The sequence below is a fragment of the Camelus ferus genome, chromosome 10 (assembly GCF_009834535.1).
Source record: "Camelus ferus isolate YT-003-E chromosome 10, BCGSAC_Cfer_1.0, whole genome shotgun sequence".
Classification (NCBI taxonomy): Eukaryota; Metazoa; Chordata; class Mammalia; order Artiodactyla; family Camelidae; genus Camelus; species Camelus ferus.
In genome coordinates this window covers 10742138-10762655 of record NC_045705.1, presented here as the reverse complement: position 1 = coordinate 10762655, position 20518 = coordinate 10742138, and the positions used below count along the sequence as shown (strand labels likewise).

Below are 20518 nucleotides of genomic sequence, written 5' to 3'. Positions count from 1 at the left end.
ATTCTAAAATTTTAAATAACCTGAATGAGTTATTTTTGGTATTAAAATCTAAACTGAAAGGGGAACTCGACTGAGGGAAACATGTTTTATAGTCATGACTAGATTGAGAACATATATATTATATATAAGCATTTATGAGCCTTCAGTTGCTTTTCAAACCAGGACATACTGACTTACTAAAAAAATGTGCACAGATATATTTATACAGAGAAAGTAGTGACAATATGATTGCTTAATTTTGTTCAAGGAATTTCAACCATTTTATTTCTTAAAATATTCTTATATTTATTTAAAAAATTTAGTCATAAAAAGACATTATATTCAAACATAGTGAAGCTATTCATTTTGTAAATAGCAAGTAAAAATGAATCTTAGTTTTTAAAGGTCACAAGAACATTAAATAGCCATGTATTTGTCATTTCACTAAATCAGGAAAATTACAATAAAACAGCTATCTTTGGGGAGCCAGTGAAAAGAGGGTTTATTAAAATGGTCCAACCTCCTTCCCAGTATACATTCATTAGGAAGTTACTATGTATATGAGGCCCCTAGGAGCCCCAGAGACCCGATACCATGTCTTATCCTCCATATAATTGTGGTGGCAGGAAGGGTATTTAATGGATAAAGAAGATGCAGTATGTGTGTATATATGTATACATGATGGAATACTACTCAGCAACAAAAAAGAATGAAATTTTGCCATTTGCAACAACACGGATAGACTCGGAGGGCATTATGCTAAGTGAAATCAGTCAGACAGAGAAAGACAAAATACTGTATATCATTTGTATGTGGAATCTAAAAACGATAACAAACTAGTGAATAAAACAGAAAAGAAGCAGATTCACAGATATAGAGAACAAACTAGTGGTTACCAGTGGGGAGAGGGAAGAGGAGGGGCAATATACTGGTAGGGGTTTGAAAAGAAAAGAGTTATTAAGGATTATGTGAAATCATATGTATAAAACTTGAAAATTGTAAAGCACTATAAAATTTAAAGAATCTTTCATTCAATAAAAAAAATTTTAAAGGTACATAGTGCAAAATAACCTACGTGCATGATGAAATAAACAATAACAGACTGGGAGTCCACACCTCATAGAGGGAAGGAAGGAGTTAAACTGCAGAGCACACTATTGGAGGACAGAGAATCTGGGCACCACTAGAGTGTAACGTTTATGGCATGTCTCTAACTCATTTCCATCTGGCAGACCAGGTCAGCATTTGTGGTGGGGGTAGGTGTGGGAGAAGAAAGTAGAAGATCTATGAGCTCCTTTTGATGCTTTAGATTCTATGGTTTGAACCCCAGTGGGAATTCAGTGGATGAAAACTTAAATGGCAGTGGATGGAATAAGAGAAGACCAAACAGAAAAGATAGGACTTGATCTAGGACATGAAACAAATGTGAGATGTTAGGAAGTAGAGAAGAAGGCATTCTTGAAGGAACATTTCACGTGGCATGTGGAGGGCTTCGTGAATTTGGTAGGCTGGCAGGGACTTACGGGGAGGAAGTGTGATTTCAGAGTTAAATAGGATACAAATTAACAAGCCTTGAATTCAAGAGAACCAGCTTACATTTTATTAGTGGACAAGTGAAAAGCCATGGAGAGCTTTACAATATTGTTGGGGAGGTAGTGTGGCAAAAGATCAATTCATCAAAGTGCATGGCATAGTAAAATCAAACTGCAGTGAGGTTCCACTTCACACCAGTCAGAATGGCCATCATTAAGAAGTCCACAAATGATAAATGTTGGAGAGGGTTTGGAGAAAAGGGAACCCTCCTACACTGTTGTGAGAATGTAGTTTGGTGCAGCCACTATGGAAAACAGTACGGAGCTTCCTTAAAAAACTAAAAATAGACTTCCCATATGATCCAACAATCCCACTCCTGGGCATATATCCAAAGAAAAGTCTAATTCAGAAAGATACATGTACCTGTGTGCTCACAGCAGCACTATTTACAATAGTCAAAAGATGGAAGGAACCTAAGTGCCCATCAACAGATGATTGGATGGTGGGGGGTGGGTATAGCTCATGGGTAAGGCACATGATTAGCATGCATGTGGTCCTGGGTTCAATCTCCAGTATCTCCATTAAAAAAAAAACAAGAAAAATAAATAAATCTAATTACTGCCCCCCCTCCCAAAAAGATATTAAAGAAAAGATTGGATAAAGAAGTTGTGGTATATATACACAATGGACTATTACTCAGCCATAAAAAAGAATAAAATAATGTCATTTGCAGCAACATGGATGGACCTAGAGATTATCATACTAAGTGAAGTAAGTCAGACAGAGAAAGACAAATATTATATGATATCACTTAAATGTGGAACCAAAAAAAATGATACAGATGAATTTATTTACAAAGCAGAAACAGACTCACAAACATAGAAAACAAACTTGGTTTGTTTGGTTACCAAAGGGGAAAGGAGGGGAAGGATAAATTAGGAGTTTGGGATTAGCAGATACAAACTAATATATATAAAAGAGATAAACAACAAGGTCCTACTGTATAGCACAGGGAACTATATTCAATATCTTGTAATAGCCTATAATGAAAAAAGAGTATGAAAAGGAAGCTATATATATGTATAACTGAACCACTATGCTGTACACCAGAAACTAAGACAACACTGTAAATCTAAAAATGTTTCAATAAAGAGAAAAAAACCTGAAGTTAGACTACATTAAAATACATTTAAGTTCAACAACAACCAAAAAAGTGCAAGGCATAGTAAAGAAAGCATAATTGGAGACTCACTGACCTGCATTTGAATTCTGACTCTACCAGTTTCTAGCCATGCAGACCCATTCAAGTTGCCTAACTTTTGAGCCTCTATTTTCTCACATTTAAAATGAAGATGTTAATATTTCTCTTAAAGTGGTTATAGAGTTGAAGTATATACTGCATGTTTATTCCCTAGCATTGCAAGTGTCACAAAGTGGCGACTCAACAAATGGTTTCACCCTTCCCTAGTCCCTTTCCTTTATAATATCCATTACTGGAGAGTCCCTTGGCAGAACTAATTATTTTGTACAAGAAACTGTAGCAAAGATTAGATTATTTTGAAGGACAGTTAGTTTATTGCTGGCCCAGCTTCTAACACATTTCCCTTGGAATGCTGAAGATCAAATAACTAGAAGGTTGAAATAACCAAAGTAGATGCAAAAACAACAATTTTCCCAGAGGGGTATTTATGTAAGACCAGATATCTTATCGTTGGCCAGCTACTATTTGAAATGCTTCTGGACACAGAAAATAACTTTCCATTGACCCTAGCCAGATAGGCAGGAACAAACTTGTACCAAAACATTGACCATAGTACATTTGCACTGCTGTGCTAAATTCTGTGCATTTCCCCCCCTCTCTCTAGCGGAGAATATGGTCTCCACGAATACACAGAAATCAAGACGGTCACCGTGAAAATTTCTCAGAAGAACTCATAAACGACAAGAGAGCAGAGACGACCCCTCAATGGCTAAGCAGCTTCTACAGTAGCTAATATGTCATTAGTGGGCTTTAAATGACAAATTGATCCTTCCTTGATTTTTTTAAACTTAAGAGAATCATATTAACATTAATACTACACAGAGAAACTTGCCATGTAGCCTATTCTGAAAGAATCATTTGCCTTCTGATATGTGACCCCCATGTCCTACCTGTAATGAAAAGAATGGATTTGGATAAAAGATCTCTCTAGCTCTGTCATAGTCATGTGCTTTTCTTTGCAGCTACTTGTCTAGGAGCATCATTTTACAGAAGGCCAGTTGTCATTTAGTGTCTTTCCCTTGATGACCCCTTGAGTACTCACCGTACCTGTTAACTGCAGCGTTGATGTGCTCTACTCCCCGTAGTTGTGAGGTCCTTGGAGTTTGCTGAAATGCTTCCTAGAATGGCCTGTCTGCTTGTCAGTGAAGTAATGCCTGAGACACTTAGCTGTAATCTGATCGTAAAGCTTAATAACAATCTTGCATGATTCTTACTCAGTGTGAGTTTTTAAAGTGGAGATTTGGTTATGGTGATGTACTTTCCCTGTTACTCAAAACAAGTGTTAAATTGAGCATAAATGTCTGTTTAAAAATAAAAGGCTAATCCACTCATTCTCAAATGGGTAAAGAAACCAATTTTATTTTCTAGAGGAATTCTTGAAAACAATAGCCAGCATTTCAGAGAGACGACTTCGGTCCTACAGCAAGCATTTATTAAATTCCTAAAAAGTTCTGGGCACTAAGTGGGTGAGGCTGGTCTAGAGGCTTGTGCAGGTTTCCTGGTGGGAGGGGCTGGTGTCTGACCACTGTCGAGTGGAGCTGAATCTTGACCCTCTGGTGGGCACCGCTGTGTCTAAGGGCGTGTCTAGAGGCAGCTGTGAGCTCAGGAAGTCTTTAGGCAGCCTATCTGCTGTGGGTGGAGATGTGTTCTCACCGTTAGTTGTTTGGCCTGGAGTGTCTCAGCACTGGATCCTGCAGGCTATTGGATGGGGTCAAGTCTTGGCGATAATGACCCAAGCAAGATGTCTGCTTCCAAGATGGAGAGTTCATGCAGATGAATACTCCCCAGTCTGTCCACCACTGTGTCTACGTCCCTGGGGTGAGCAACAGCCACCTCTCACCTCCCCAGGAGGCCCCCCAAGAACAAAAGATAGACTTGGTCCAGGTTCCTTTGAAATTACTGCTTTTGCCCTTGGTCCAGGTGACTGCGAGATTTTGCATGTTTCCCTTAAGAGTGAAGTCTACATCTCCCAGTTCTGCAGTTAAGCCCTGCTAGCCTTCAAAGCCAAACACTCTGGGGATTCCTCTTCCCAGCGCTGAACCCTGGGCTGGGGAGCCTAGTGTGGGGCTCAGAACTCTCACTCCTGTGGGAGGAGCTCTGCAATCTAATTATGCTCCAGCTTGTGGCTTGCCCACCCTAGGGGGGCGGGTATGGGGTTTGATTATATCACCAGTCAGCCCCTCCTACCCATTTTGTTGTGGTTTGTTTATGTTTTCAGTTGTGGAAGATCTTTTCTGGTAGGTTCCAGTCTTTTTTATCGATAGTTGTTCTGTAGTTGTGATTTTGGTGTGTTTGTGAGAGGAGGTGAGCCCCGGCCTCTCTGATCAGTTTTATTTTGAATGGACATTTCTGAGTTTTATACAAATGTTTGTAGAAAGCTGACATGCTACTAGCCTGAAGTGATTTCACTACAGTTGCAGGATTTTAATTTTTTCTTACTTTTGCTCAAGTCACTTATTTAAAGATTCATCAGGTTTAGAAAAATATATTAAATATGAAAATAAAAGTCTAATTAGGCTGCCAACTAATTTTTTAAACTTATTTAAAATAATTTCAAACTTTTTTAGGGAACTGTTAATAGCAATACAAGGAACTCTCATATATCTTTTACCCACTGATTTTTAACATTTTCCCACATTGTCATTTTCATTTTCATTCTCTGTATAGATTCATTTCTTCTCTAAGACAAACTTATAAGAGTAACTCTTGAATATCATGCACTTTTACCCCAAAATACTTCAGTATCTTTTCCCTAAAAACAATATAATTATTTCACAAAGCCCCAGTATAGTTATTTCATTTAGAAAATCTTAAATTGATAAAATACTAGTATCTAATATGAAAAATCCATATGCAATTCTCTCCAATTGTCCCTCTAATATCCCTTATGACACCCCCCCATGATCCAAAACTTAATTCATGATCATGCATTGTATTTATTTACCATGGTTTCCTTTTGTCTTACTGTTTCTTAATAATGGTACTGTACTTTGTAAGTGCCTAATATTTAGTCAAGTTGTGTTGTTGGCCTGGAGAGAATTCTAGAGGACACACAAAACTCAGTTACTGAATTAACAAGAACCAGAGAAAAGGAGGCTGAATAATTTTAAATAATGAGTACGTCATGATTTGATTATTAATTACCATCCTCCATGATAAACTGACAAGGATATTATAAGCTGAAAACGATACCTTCTCCCTTGGACGATTTTGAAGAAAAGCCTTATGTTCCCTTGAAGATATCAGTGATTGTCCCTTGTCTGTATTTTTGAAATATTGTGCCTTTTCATTTTACTTCCTAGCTTACTTATTTGAATATTTTTCCTTAATAACAGGTTGCCTACATTCTGATGACACCTGGGGAGGTGCTTAAATTTTAACTAGTTACAAATCCATTGCCACATAGCAATACTGTAAATGACTTCCCTTTCAAAGTGCAAAGGTATAAAGCTCTTGACCTTTGGAGTCAGAGTCTAAATTCTGGTTCCACTGCTTACTAAGGGTATTATCTTAGATCAATTTTTAAACTTTTCTCATTTAGCAATTTTTCAAACAGCTGATGGTGGCTATTGATAGCAACATAATGTTCTACATAATATGATCCAGCAATCCCACTTCTGAGTATATATCCAGAGGGAACTTTAATTCGAAAAGATATGTGCACCGCAATGTTCACAGCAGCACTATATACAACAGCCAAGACGTGGAAGCAACCTAAATGTCCATCAACAGATGACTAGATAAAGAAGTTGTGGTATATTTATACAATGGAATACTACTTGGTCATAAAAAAAGAACAAAATACTTTCATTTGCAGCACCATGGATGGACCTAGAGATCGTCATTCTTAGTGAAGTAAGCCAGAAAGAGAAAGAAAAATACCACATGGTATCACTCATATGTGGAATCTGAAAAAAAAAGAATAAAAGGACACTAATTAACTCATCTACAAAACAGAAACTGACTCACAGACATAGTAAACAATCTTATGGTTACCGGGGAAAAGGGATGGGAAGGGATAAATTTAGGAGTTTGAGATTTGCAAATATTAGCCACTATATATTAAAATAGATTTTAAAAAAGTTTCTTTTGCATAACACAGGGAATATCCTATAATAATCTTTAATGAAAAAGAATATGAAAATGAATATATGCATGTATATACATGACTGGGACATTGTGCTATACACCAGAAATTGACACACTGTAACTGACTGTACCTCAATAAAATTAAAAACAGCAAAAACAAACATAATGTTCTACATAATCACATAAACCCTTGAAACCCAGCAATCTGGTTTCAAATCCCTGTTCTGTATTCATTGACCGTGTGATTTGGTACAAGGTAGCCAATCTTTCTAAATTTCAGTTTCTTTATCATTAAGAAGGAATTAATAGTGAAACTTAACTAATTGCATTACTCTTTAAATGAAATAATGTTTGTAAAATGCTTCACAGGGTTCCTAGGATGTAACGAGTGTCCATCACATTTCTGATCTACTAATTAATGTCTTAGATTAATAATAACAATATCAACAAAAATAATAAAGTGTCTTTATTTTTTGTCATTGTTGTAAAAAACAAAAGTATCTTTAGACAGCAAAGAAAGTATCTTTCTCTTGACCTTGACTTTGAATTTTCCATATGCTCTTTTTCTCAGTCTTTCAGTGACATAGCTAATCTAAGAACTCCATAGTTATGATTTGCCCATCCCTTACATTATTAAAAAAAAATCATTTCCATCAGATAAATGTTAAAATTTGCCATCAATGACAGAACAGGATGGAGAAGAATGTGAAAAAAAACTTGGCTTAGAGCTGAGGTTAGAAATTTGAATGTATTTAATCCCGAAGTGGAGTTGGTGCTAATTATATGAACTAAATTGCCTTTCACCCCTGAGTTGCCAGACATCATGATTAATCTTTAAGCTAATAGTCAGGGACAGAGGGACAAACAGAGAAGACTGATTTCAAATGCAGGACAGGAGCCCACAGTGACATTGGTTACCTGGTGATTGATTCAGAGTCAGCCTGTATGAATTCAGTGAGAATTAGTGGACGTAAGAGCACATGGCTTAGCATTGTGTTGAATGTTCAGTCATCCCAAATTCATGTAACCACAGAATGTCAGAGTTGGGAAAGGACCTAGTGATCTTCTAGTCCAGTAACTTCATTTCCCAGAGGCATGAAGAAATGGAAACACTTGAATGGATGCTAAATTACCATTGGCAGAGTGTGGCTAATGTCCTCTGTATTCTGTCTCCCAGTTCTGTGTTACTGCCTGGGTCCCAAGTGGCATTGTAGATGTTTAACTGAAACTTGATTAAAAAAGTAGCATACACTATTTTATTTCATTTATTATATTTTATTCCTTGTGTCTAAAAAAAATGAAGTTATATAATATGCATTGTGACATTTTGTTTGTATGTATTTTATTTATTGGAATTTATTTCTTTTGTCTTTAAAGGAAAAACTCTAAATGATAGTTTTTTTAAAGCCCTCAAATGATGCAAATTAATTTCAATCACTTACTTGCACCAGAGTGTAATAGAACAAATCTGACTCCATAGTAAATCTCTTCCTTTGACTTTAACCCCGTGCTCTGTTTCCTGTGCTGAGTCATACTGGTTCTGCACATTTTGTAAAAAAAAATGTTGCCTACAGCCTGGATAGCCTATTCTCAAGGCTCTGACCTTTAAGGGTGTAACACTTTCCCATTCATATAAAGATAAAAAGTTTTAGAATAGAAAATAACACTTGTCCTGTTGGAGGTTTGCAGGAACACCAGGATCTGACCTAAAAGGACAGCTGCAAGAACAAAGGATTCTGACATCAAGCAGTTTGCAACAGTCAACCACACTCCCTCCCCTTTTTGATATAAAAGGAGCCTAAATTCTGACTTGGGAGAAGATGGTACTCCAGGGTGTTAGTCTGCCATCTCAGTCTGCTGGCTTTCGGAATAAAGTCGTTATTCCTTGCCCTAGCACCTCGTCTCCCTATTTATTGGCCTGTCGGGCAGTGAGCAGAACAAGCTTGGACTCGGTGACAACAGGACATCACAGAGCACCACAGAATATCACGGAACAGTATCATACACCACAGAACACCACAGGACAGCAGCATCCCTCCAAGAACATTTAGTTCACTCGAAGCACTATTCTAAACGCACTCAATGACTTATCTCATTTCCTTCTCTCAATAGCCCTACAAGACTAGTTTGACTTTCCCCTTCTTGTAGGTGAGAAAATTGAAGCTCAGAAAATGTAACTAACTTGACAAAGTTACACAGCTAGTAGCATGAAGATTCACAGCCAGGCAGTCTAGCTACAGAATCCTCCTTATTCCGAACCAGTGAACCATAATAACTGGGCACCAGGCTCAGTCAGGCAATCAAGAAGCTGTCATCTCGCTCATTCATTGGCCCTACCAGCCAAAAATTTACCCAAATATTTCTCTGCCTGGTGATGATCAGATCCATGATCTCCTGAGCTCTGGTGTTCAAGGTCTTGTTGGACCAAGTGGAGTGATTATGCTTCTTTTATAACATTTCAAGATTTCTAAGCCACTCTCAGCTGATTTTCAGAGATAAAATAGTTTTATTAGGGCTCATGTCCTCCAACATCAAAGGACATGCCCATTTTTAGGCAAATCAAATCTTAAGGAAAAGGGTAGAAGAAGAAAACTTTAGATCTAAAAAATTTTTAACAGTGCAATTATGGCCAAGGGAAAAATCAAAGGAAGATTTGGAGAAATAAAGAATGAAAGTCCAGGGAGATTGTAGGCACAGACGCTGAAGGGGGAGGAAGAACTATATTTTTTTATAATGTTAACTTTGGTGATTGTTTCTTTACGACGTAAGTCAGTGGTCGCCTCAATTCAGAAGTCTTACCACACACATCTCTCTACCACTCTTCTAGTCAGTTGGTTCCTATGTGTCCTGTAGCTACTCAGTCAGTGAATCTCTCACTTAGAATGCATTGTTTTCAATTGTTAACCGCCCCCCTCCCCCTGCCACTTACTTGCTTGTTTCACACACTGGACTGAGAAATGGCAACCTGAGATTTGAAGCTGTGCTTTTATTTTACATTCCTTGATCCAGTACGGTGCTGAGTACTCATCTGGAATTCAAATAAAACTTATAGAATGAATTTGCCCTTTGTCTCCCTGGTCTTTTGAAAGCCCTGGTTATACTTCAAAAAATGTGTTTTATGTGTAAAACATTGATGTTGGATTTGCCACAACTGGACTTTGCCATTTGCTCTTCCCAGTCCTAAATCTGGGGATCACGGAAAAGGTATGGACACCAGTGATCCAGGGATGGAAGCCAGGAGACAGCCAGACCCCTGCTCATCGCACGGCTGCAGGTGGAGAAGAATCATCAAAGCAGATCAGAAATACAGCCTCCTTACCACAGGCAGGCTCGCCAACCCTCACAAGAAATGCCATAAAGATCCTGCACATGGGAGCTGACTTTAGCATCACTCAGACTTGCATCAAAGAGCCAGTTCCTAACTCTGATGTGAATAATCGTGCTACTTTGGGTGGAATAACGAGTCTAGCTTTCACTTTCTTCATCTCATGACTGCAACGGGGACATAAAAGTGAAAACTTCAGAGAGTTGTGAAAATTAATCCATGTAAGTACTTGAGGCCCCTAACAGCACCTTCACATCAGTAATCCTTCTATATCCCACTGTGCTTTTAAGGTCAGAGGCTGCCAGAGAAGCAGCTGTGGCAAAGAACAGTAGTTCACTGTTGGGGAAAGGGTGGAAAGGAGGAAGGTGGGGCCTCTGCACAGAGGCGCTGGGATATTCTTCCTTCATTTGGCCCATGAACATCAAAGGAGGGCTGCGTGGGGTTAGTTCTGCATGGGGAAGGGATACAGGGCTCAGTGCCACGGGAATGACAGCCCCATAACATCACTCCCAAAGGGATGTTTGTTTTCCCTTCAAAAGGCTGGCCTCCTAATTCCTTTTTGTTCTCTTACCATTTCTAATAATAATCAGGATGGGTGAGGACAGCGTAAGAATGGAAGGCTAGCATGTTTCACAGTGCCATCTCTCCATCCCACAGAGAGCTCCTTCTTGGGGGCCTGAGAATCTGATTGTAAACCCTTTATATCTAAAAGATGGACAGAAGCTTCAAAAGAAAGTTTAAATGGTGATGGAGGTGGGAAGCTAGAGTCATTTCTGGATCTTTCACCCAAAAAAATATTGGAAGCAAAATGGTCACTACTGAAGAGCCAAAGAGCCTCCTCCAACAGGATTTACGGCATTGAGCATTCTGAAAGGTAAAATCTCTGAACCTTGCAAATCCCAGGCTAGTTCATGTAACTGAAACTGAGAGGTCTGCCGTAGCCTTTCTCAGGAAGAAAGGGTGGGGTAGATGAAAATGTTTAGCTACAACCTGCCCTTGGGAAAATCGCATGTTCCGAACAATATCAAACAAAAAGGCAGTATCTGCCTTAATGGCATGAAGTGTCAAGAATCTGTGATGCAGGAATAGGCAGAAAATGACTGTGCAGAGGGTGTTAAAAGATTATAGGATATTCTCTCCATTGTTGCATTATTTTTTTTTTTTCTCCAGTCATTTTGAATCACATTCTGGAGGGGGACAGATGATGCAATTTAAAGAAAGACAGCGGTTTTGCTGGGCTTACAAAAGTGTCTGACCTTCTCCTGGTTTATAAAATGTTTTAGAAGCAAAAAAGAAAAAAATGTAGGCAGCTATGACATGATTATATCCAACAGGTAAAAGGGAAGCACTGAAATTACATTTCTGTAAGTCATCCACATTTCAGTTAACTTTCCAGAGTTTGTGGTTTTATTTTTGGATTGTGACAGATTGTTTGCCACAGATTTGAGTCAGCATAAATTGGCTGCAAAGTCAGACCCCTTCCTCCAGAAACAAAATCTTTCCATTTCTGCCATAGATAGAGTTGTAAGTGGGAAAGGATCTAGCACATACCTATTACTGTGTAGGTGAAGATACTGAGGCTCAGAGAGGCTAAGTGGGGTGGCTGCTGTCACACAGCTAGTTAGTGACAGCGTTGTTGCCGGAAGATCGGCCCCCGTCCCTGATGAGCCAAATAACTCAGAGACCGGGTCTTAGAGCTTAGAGGAAAAGAGGCAGCTTTATTGCTTTGCGGGGCAAAGGGGGCTCACAGCAGATTGGTGCCTTCAAAACTGTGAACCCGTCTTGGGAACGGGGTGGGGTGGTTACATAGCCATGGCTCAAACAATAAAACATCGATAACAATCAACAGAATCATTTTTTTCTCATAAGATCAGAGTGGTGTCATGGTGTCTCCAGGTGACCACGTCCATAGAGGCTAGTGATTGTAGCTCTTTTGATCTCTTTACCTAATGAATCCAAGGCGTGGTCTTCTTGGTAATTCAGGCTATTTTGTAAGGTTACAGTCCCGTGAACTTCTCCTGCAGAGACCAAGCATGATTAATACTTCCAATGACCGGAATAAAGTAGAAAAAGTAAAATTAATAGCTTTAGTTTTAACAACAGGCCTCCAGTTGCGAATAGCAGCCAGTCGGTCAGCTTAGTTGACCATTTTAAGGGCAAGCATAAGAATAAGCAATCTGTTAGCCTAAGTGCGGCCATTTTATTAATCTTCCTTCAGCATCACGACTGAAAGCAGGATCGCTGCTTTGTAGACTGGGGACATTTCTCATTCTGCTTGTCACATTCTAACCATAAAATATTTGCATCTTCAGTTGGCACTGCCTTGCGAGTTTCTGGTCATTGTTTCATTCTGCCAGCTTGGTATGTATTTGAAGAAGTAACTCTTCTCCACTCTCCGTCTGGTTTGGGAAAGTGGGAAGCCATGCACTTCCTCTCACTTCGCGGGTGGGCATTAATCCAAGTCTGGTCAGTCAAAGCTCTTATTTTCCTAGGCTTGGGGACTGGTGTCAAGTTACATACCTGGTCCACAGCGAAGCCAATCAGACCTCTATCTGAGACAATAGCTGGAACTAGAGAATGATCCCTAAGACAGGTAGCCTGCAGACTAAGTGAGACAAGGGATCTAAGTCTGTGTAGCTTTTTTTTTTTTAACTCTCCCACTCTCCTCTGAAAATATATTTAGTGGCAGAAGATCTTCTGATCCTGCATGAGAACTTCAAGAGACTGATGAATTTCTTTCCCTCTCAGAGAAAAAAAAAACCTTCTTTATATTTTTAAGAAACATTCGGGATTTAGAATGTTAAGGCCCGCTAGTCAGTCAAAGTCATAACTACTTAGTGATGGAGGCAGGATGGGGCAAGAAGGGAGGAGGGAGCAGTGTGGCAGTAGGAAGGTTCTCACCTGCCTCCTACTGTGGTTCTCTGGCTTTGCGGTCTCTGCCTCTGACTTTCTCTTGTGGACATTTTGTGGGTTCTTTAGAAAACTCCAGTGCTGGGGTTCTCAGATTGCCCATGCCCTCAACAAGATGAATGTTATCTTCTTTATGCCTGGAAAGTTATTCTTACCCATAGCCATAAAATGTCAGCAAGTCAACCTTTCTTTTTGATAGAATCTAAGACAGCTGCCCTGACAACCCTCCCATCACATTGTGTGATGGGCTGAATTGTGCCTGCAGCCCCCCTTCCCACCCCCTCGCAATCATATGTTGAAGTCCTAACCCCTAGTACCTCAGAATGTGACTGTATTTGAAGAAAGAGGCTTTAAAGAGGCAACTAAGTTAAAATGAGGCTGTTAGGGTGGGCGAACATCACTGGTCTTCTTATAATGGAGACTGCGAGACAGACACACAAGGGGAAGAACTTGTGAGGACACAGCCAAGGAGGCAGTCATCAGCAAGCCAAGGAGAGAGGCTTTAGGAGAAACCAAACCTGTCCACGTCTTAACCACAGCCTCCAGAACTGTTGAAAATAGACTCCTGCTGTTTAAGCACTTTGTTCTTCCAGGTCATAAGTCTAGTAGCTTGTGAAGCTGGCATTCAGACTCTATTTGGGATAAATTCAAAGGGAGTCCTCCTCACCAGATTGAAAAAGGGTTGCACAAGACCTCCTCCAAAGCCTCTGAAAGCATCACAAACAGACTTACCCTGTTCCACCATGACCACCCAACGTGTGGCGGAAGGAAGCCAAGAGAATGGGGGTGCAGCGTGGAGGGAACTCACAGAACCAGACAGTAGGGTGGTAGTTTCCAGGGGCTGGGGGTGGGTGGGGAAATGGGGGGATGCTGGTCAAAGGGTGCAAACTTCCAGTTATAAGATGAACGAGTCCTGGAGATCTAACATACAGCATGGTGACTGTAGTTAAAGCAGCTGTGTGAGGTAGTGGGTGTGTTAACTTGAACGCGGTCATCTGCTCACAATGTATACACATATCAAATCATCACACTGTATACCTTAGGTATACAATTTGTCAGTTATACCTCTAGGAAGCTGAAAAAAATAATGAGAGGATGGGAGGCTTGAGGCTTTTCTCTTGTGGCATCAGAGCCCTGAATAAGAACCCTGCCCAGTTACTAAGAATGAAGCAATGCGCTCCCTCTGTCCTTACATGCTTTCCCTCCACCAACAAATTTCATTTCTTTCTTCATTCATGGGTTTGTGTTCTCACTCATTTGTTAACTCAGCTCTTTTGTTCTGCTATTATTTGCCCTACTTCTGAATAGCCTTTGGTTTACTCACTCCTTACTCAAACCTCCACACCCAGAGGGACTCTTGAGCTCAGAAGAATCTTCCTGCCCAGCCCTCTGGTTCCTCAGGGGTCTGGACCCACACACCACACCCAGCTCCCCAGCCACCGTAACCACTACGTGTGTTACGGCAAGAGAGTGGCACAAAACCAAATGGCAATAGAGCACTTGGAAAGAGTCTCTTCATCAAGAAAGTGGTTTTAATTCAGTTGATACTTTGTAGATAAGAATGTAAGGTTAAAAGGCTGAAGGCTCTAAATCCAGGCAACTCTGAGTTCAAATCCTGGTTCTACCAGTTCTGATCGTGGGACCTTGATCAAGTTAAGTTTAAAGTTGTCATTTGTAATGTGGACATAAAGATGGCACCCTTGCATCCTGCTTGGTGTCTCCTTGTGAGGTTTCCCTATACAAAGAAAATGCCTCTTGATCTCCTCCCTCACTTCCTTCTGTCTGGGGCACCTGTCAGGAGTGTTCAGCCTTCAGGGACCCTTTAGTGAGTCCTGAGGCCCCAGGAGCCACTAACATTTCCCCACACTGTCTGCCTGGTTCTTATTTCCCCATGGCCTTAAAAAGTCAGCCCTGTGCCCATACAGTTGCTTACTGCATACGCCTGGTTCCCCACCCCTTTCTCCACTGCCGTGGTCCCTACACCGATAACCTGTTTAATTTTGGTCCAGTTGAAGGTGACTGCTCACCCTGTGCGGAACCAGTCTTGCATTTTTAGTATAATGCCTTGTGGTCTCAATTTTGATATGTTGGCTTCTAAGGGATTATTGTTAGGATAGTGTCTTGTTTTAAAGTGACAACCCTGTTTTTTAGTGGGTTGGTTCTGGTTTGTGCAAACTGCCCACATGCCCTCTCGGTGGAGCAGGGCAGGGGCTGTTTCTGGGGCATGGCAAGGCATGAATGAGTCAGATTTGGAGCTTGGGAGAACACCTCCCACTCCCTCAGGCTCCAGCCAGAACAAATCCTGCTGCATCTGTTTATACAGTGTGCTTCAATAAGAGGTTTTTAGTTGCAAAAGGTATAGAAAAGGCTGAATACTTCTGAACTGGAATGACAGCCCCCCTCCATTAAACAGACTTGCACGCTCACAGTGGCATGACTCAGTGTCCAAAGGACCATTTACATCCCAAGCCCACATCTCAAATTGGAGTCATGACTTTAGCTTCACTCTGTCTTCCTTCAATCAACAGGCAATTAATTATTGAGAACATACCGTGCAGGTGAATCTGAGACCAACAGGACGTCTTCTCTAAACAAGACAGAGTAATATAAATCTGCCCTCATTGGTGTGAATCTTTTAATATTGGTTTCCAGGGACTGGATTCTAGGCCCCCAAAGTCCCTTTAAAAAGTTTCTTTCAGGAAGCTTTGTGGCTGTTGTGGCTGCCTGGGCAGCCCAGGGTCCCTGAGGGCCACTCCATGTGTTAGACACTGGCCTCAGAGTCACCAAAAGCAACTTGGTGGTATCATTTAGTAAGCTTCTTAGATGCACTGATAAATTATGATGTTTTAAAATTTCCCATTTCTTGCAAAGAACAGATCCCATAGGAGAGATAATAAACTGGGTCTCATCCCACAACAAAATTAGAAAGAAAAGAGAAAAAAAGGGTTAAAAGCGGATTGATCTGAGGGAACTCGCAGTTACCACGTATCTGACCCTCTGGGCACAGTGGTGAACTCCAGTCTCCTGATGGGATGAAAACAATATTCCATCCGACTTCCTTGAGATTTCCCCAGGTTTGACATAAAACTCAATCTAGCCCAAATAGAGTCCATCCTAAGGTACGGCTCAGTGAGCCAAGAAGTTTCTTTTTAAGTTGCAGCTCTGACCTAGCGATTAAAACATAAACTCTTTCTCGTTCTTTCTCCCTCTCTCTTTCTCCCTTTCTCACACCCAGGCTCCCACCTGCACACTCACATCTACACTCACAAATAGGAAATATTCCCATATTATATTGATGGAAATACGGCTGCAAAGCTCCCACACTATTTCTTCTCCTCTGCACTGCCATGTGTTTGGAATATGCCACTTCTCAATGTTTTGGCAGCTTCTTCTATGCATAAAAAAAGAGACAGGGGCAGGAGGTGACAGTAATCATCACACTTAATTTTTTTCTTGTCACATATCCTCAGTGCTTTTCCAATCGATGTAGCTACAAGAACAAGGGCATTCAACTCTTTTTTTGAAGAAACTTTAAATTCATCCACTATTTTGCAATGTGTCAAAATATTTTTAAATATCTCTCTTTGATTTCCTTTTTTTGTTTTGTTTCCTTCCTGCACTCTCAGGGAGTATGAATGAAGGAGATGGCAGAAGCGAAAAGGACAAGAGAGAGAGAGAACTGTCTCTTTTCTTGAGTTTTTTTGCCACTGAAATAAAAATATAATAATAATAATTACTATTTATTAAATTCTGCTAAGAACGTCATGGTTTCATTTCTTCCTTGAGCTCATGCAAGGAAGTTATTATCTCCAATTTATAGATGAAGACTGTGGCTGTGGGCTGAGGAAGTGAGGATGGGCACTAGCCCAAAGTCATAGGATGTCCTGGCTGCTAGGAGCCACTGTCCCGAACAAGGCACCTCACACTGCCTATCTTGTGAAATCTTCATAGCGTTCATAGAATGAATGAATGATTACTGATGCTTTTATAACTGGTCAAAGTCACCGGCTAAATGGTAAATTCAGGGCAGAATGCAAACCTAGGTCTTGCTGACTCTAAAACATGCACTCTGACTACTGCACCACAGACATTCTCAGAACTTGTCAGAACAGATGTTTTAATTCTGAAGAATAGAACAGATTTCATCTCTTGGTGTATCTTTTTGGCAGTCCAATCTCTAACTCAGTGGAGATCAGAAAAATCCATGAAGATAATAAAATGATATTGACTGAGACTAAAGACATTCAGCTATTTTCATCAGAATGGCTTCACAACAGGCAAAAAAGCGACCTGGAATTCTCCTCCTCTTTAAATAAGTTTTTGTTTACATCACCAGTCTATCATTCAAGCAATGCAAGTAAATTTACATTAGTTATAATTTCTAGGTGTTTCTCAGGAAACAAATTTTCTGAGTGGAATATTTCCTTTATAGAAAGTTTGTAAATAGACCTTTTGCGAGGCTTAGATAGCTAGGAAAGAATAGCGTTCATTTTATAGCCATTCTTTTACGCCGGTAGACTACTAGGATTTTCTCTTTGGTATTTTTTTTTCCTTTGTATTTATGGTCTATTAGTACACTACCCCGATTCTAGTAAGTACAGAAACATCAACCTGTGAATCAGAATTGTCACTGAAGCTTTATTCAATCAATGGATTTCACTGAGATTCTTTTCTGTAAAATCAGGACCCGGGGAGTAAAGCCACCAGCAACATTCTGACTCAGGGTGGCCAACTCACTAATCATAATTAGCCAGCTGCACGTGAGAGGTAGGGTGGACAAGGACCCTACGTCAGATCTCTGACAGCCACGTCTACAGCAATATCAGATGGATGTCAGGGAGAGTTTGGGGGCTCTCAACAACTTGACTTAGAAGAAAAGTCACTTGTAGGTGGGACATTGGTTATATGCCTGGCTCAGGTTTGCCTCTGTGCCATTTCAGGAGAGGAAAAAAAAAAACCAGAATAGCTAGTTTAATATATCAAATCTCCCCTAAGAAGCAGGGAGTTTGGTCAACGTGAAATGCAAGGCATTTTCATGTGCTTTTAAATTACTTTAGGAACGAACATTGGGAAGCATTGCACTAATAACAAGTTTATGATTTCTACCTTCAGTTTATATATAAAGCAAATATGAAACGAAGAATCAATTTAAATGAAAGAGAACTACATATATTTCACTTTTTTCTGCAACTAAGGTTTTCCACTAATTCTGAGACAACTTCCTGGAATAGGGGATAACAAATTAGCCTCTGTATTAGATCCGTTTCTTTGGCTCTGACCCTGTGCTCTGTTTCCTGTGCTGAGTCATGCTGATTCTGCATCTTTTGTAAAAGAATGTTGCTGTGAGCTGGCCTTGAGATGAGTTAAGGCCGTGGGACCTAAGTCCACGATCAGAGCATGTTTGTAGTATGCAGTAAATAATTGCTGTACGCATGTGTCAATTATATAAGATTTAGAACAAAGAAAATAGAAGTACGCATGGTGTCTCCTGCTGAAGTCTGTCTGACGGTATGGCAACTCCTCGTGCATTTTTTCGTTTGGGCCACTCACCTCCTAGAACCCCATGTCAGTCTCCCTCAGCTGACAGTTGCCTACAGCCTGGATAGCCTATTCTCAAGGCTCTCACCTTTAAGGGTGTGACACTTTTCCATTCATATACAGATTAAAAGTTGCAGGACAGACAATAACATTTGTCTTGTTGGAGATTTACAGGAACATCATGACCCAACTTAGGTGGACAGCCCCAAGAACAAAGGATTCTGATAAGAAGAAGTTTGCAACAACCACCTCCTCCCATTTTTAGTATAAAATGTGCCTGAACTCTGACTTGGATAAGATGGTTCTCCAGGACATTTATCTGCCATCCTCTTGGTCTGTGGCCTTTCCAAATAAAGTTGTTATTCTTTGTGGCCCCAATACCTTTTCTCTTGATTTATTGGCCTGTCGTGCAGTGAGCAGAGCAAGTTTGGACTTGGTAGAATTCCCCCATTTACCGCAGATATGTTTACTCATGTTAAAACAATAAGCTATTTAAATAATAAGCCCAGGGTTCATGTACACATAGGAAATAGCTAAATTCTTCCTCATTCAAGCACTTTATAGCTGAGCAAACTTTCTGTTCCCCTCTGATTGTGCTGATTACTGGCCGTCTTTTTAGGTCTATACTTAAATATCATTTAAATTTTTTTCCCTTAACCTCTTAGTTATAATTAAACTTCCATGTTACACTCTATCTTAAAGGCTGCCTATTTTATTCATAGCATTTATAACAATTTATAATTTTTTATGCATGCATATTTATTTGTCTAATGGTTCTCTTCCCATTTAATGCCTGATCCCCTCCTCACTGCCATTTCAAATGCTCAGCACCAGAGTGGAGACTCAGTGTATACTCAATGCATGAATAATGAATAAAAGAGAAGCAGAGATGAGAGCGACTGTGGTTTCCCTAAGAGAAAGCAAAGAGCAGCCTTTGCTGTTGGTCGGCCTTGGCTGTATATTGTTTCTCTTCGAAAAATGTCTGTGATATTCCTTCTTGTATGTTTACAATAGTATTCTTTTTTCTTGAGCCTGTTGTGGAAAGTCGGCCCCCAGCCCTGATAAGCCAAATAACTCAGAGGTAGGGTCTTGGAGCTTAGAAGAAAAGAGGCAGCTTTGTTGCTTTGCCGGGCAAAGGCGACTCACAGCAGGCTGGTGCCTTCAAAACTGTGAACCCACCTTGGGGATGGGGTGGGGTGATTATAAAGTCGTAGCTCAAACAAAAATAACAATCAACAAAATGATTTTTCTTGTCACAATATTTCTTGGCATCAGGACGTCTTCAGGCAACAATTCTATAGAGATTAGTAGTTGTTACTTTTCCAATCTTTTTATCTTGAGGCATGTCTGTTTTTGAAAAATTAGCCTATTTTGCAGGGTTACAGTTCCATGAACTTCTTCTTGGAGAACAACTCAGAAGCCAAACATGATTATAAATTTTAATTGCCAGAGTAAAGTAAAAACAGTAAATCAATAACTTTTGATTCAACAATAGGCCTGGAGCTGGGAGGAGTAACGGGTCGGTCAGGTTTGCTGACTGTTCTAAGAGCAAGCAGAAAGCCAAGAATTTGTCAGCCTAAGTGCATCCATTTTATTATTTCTCCTTCAAGCCTGTTGGAATGAGTCTCTCTTCCTTGCAACAGAAATATGCTAAGTCGCAGCCAGAGAATGGGACACACTGGCATAAATAGTCAAAAAGGAATATCTCCAAAAGGAAACAGCAGAGAAAAGGAGTAGTCCTCTTGGTATGGTTTATCTTTGCTTCATCCATCCTGAAACTGGAGCCCTCAACCAAATTGACTCCTTAAATTTAACCCTTTGATAAACTGGCCTCTAACGCCACCTGGTGGAGATATGGAAACCTATGGAAATAAACCAGTCCA

The 20518-nt window shown here is 40.1% G+C and overlaps 1 protein-coding gene across 1 annotated transcript in view; it reads left to right on the top strand.

The window, feature by feature from the left end:
* The window catches only part of LOC102521572 (retinal dehydrogenase 1-like), a 40687-nt gene extending 36575 nt beyond the window's left edge, over positions 1-4112 (top strand). The window contains exon 13 of the mRNA XM_014558964.2: positions 3378-4112. Within this exon, the coding sequence (XP_014414450.2) occupies positions 3378-3450 (73 nt within the window). The 3' untranslated portion in view covers positions 3451-4112. The remainder of the gene's footprint in view (positions 1-3377) is intronic.
* Positions 4113-20518: the final 16406 nt, after the last annotated feature.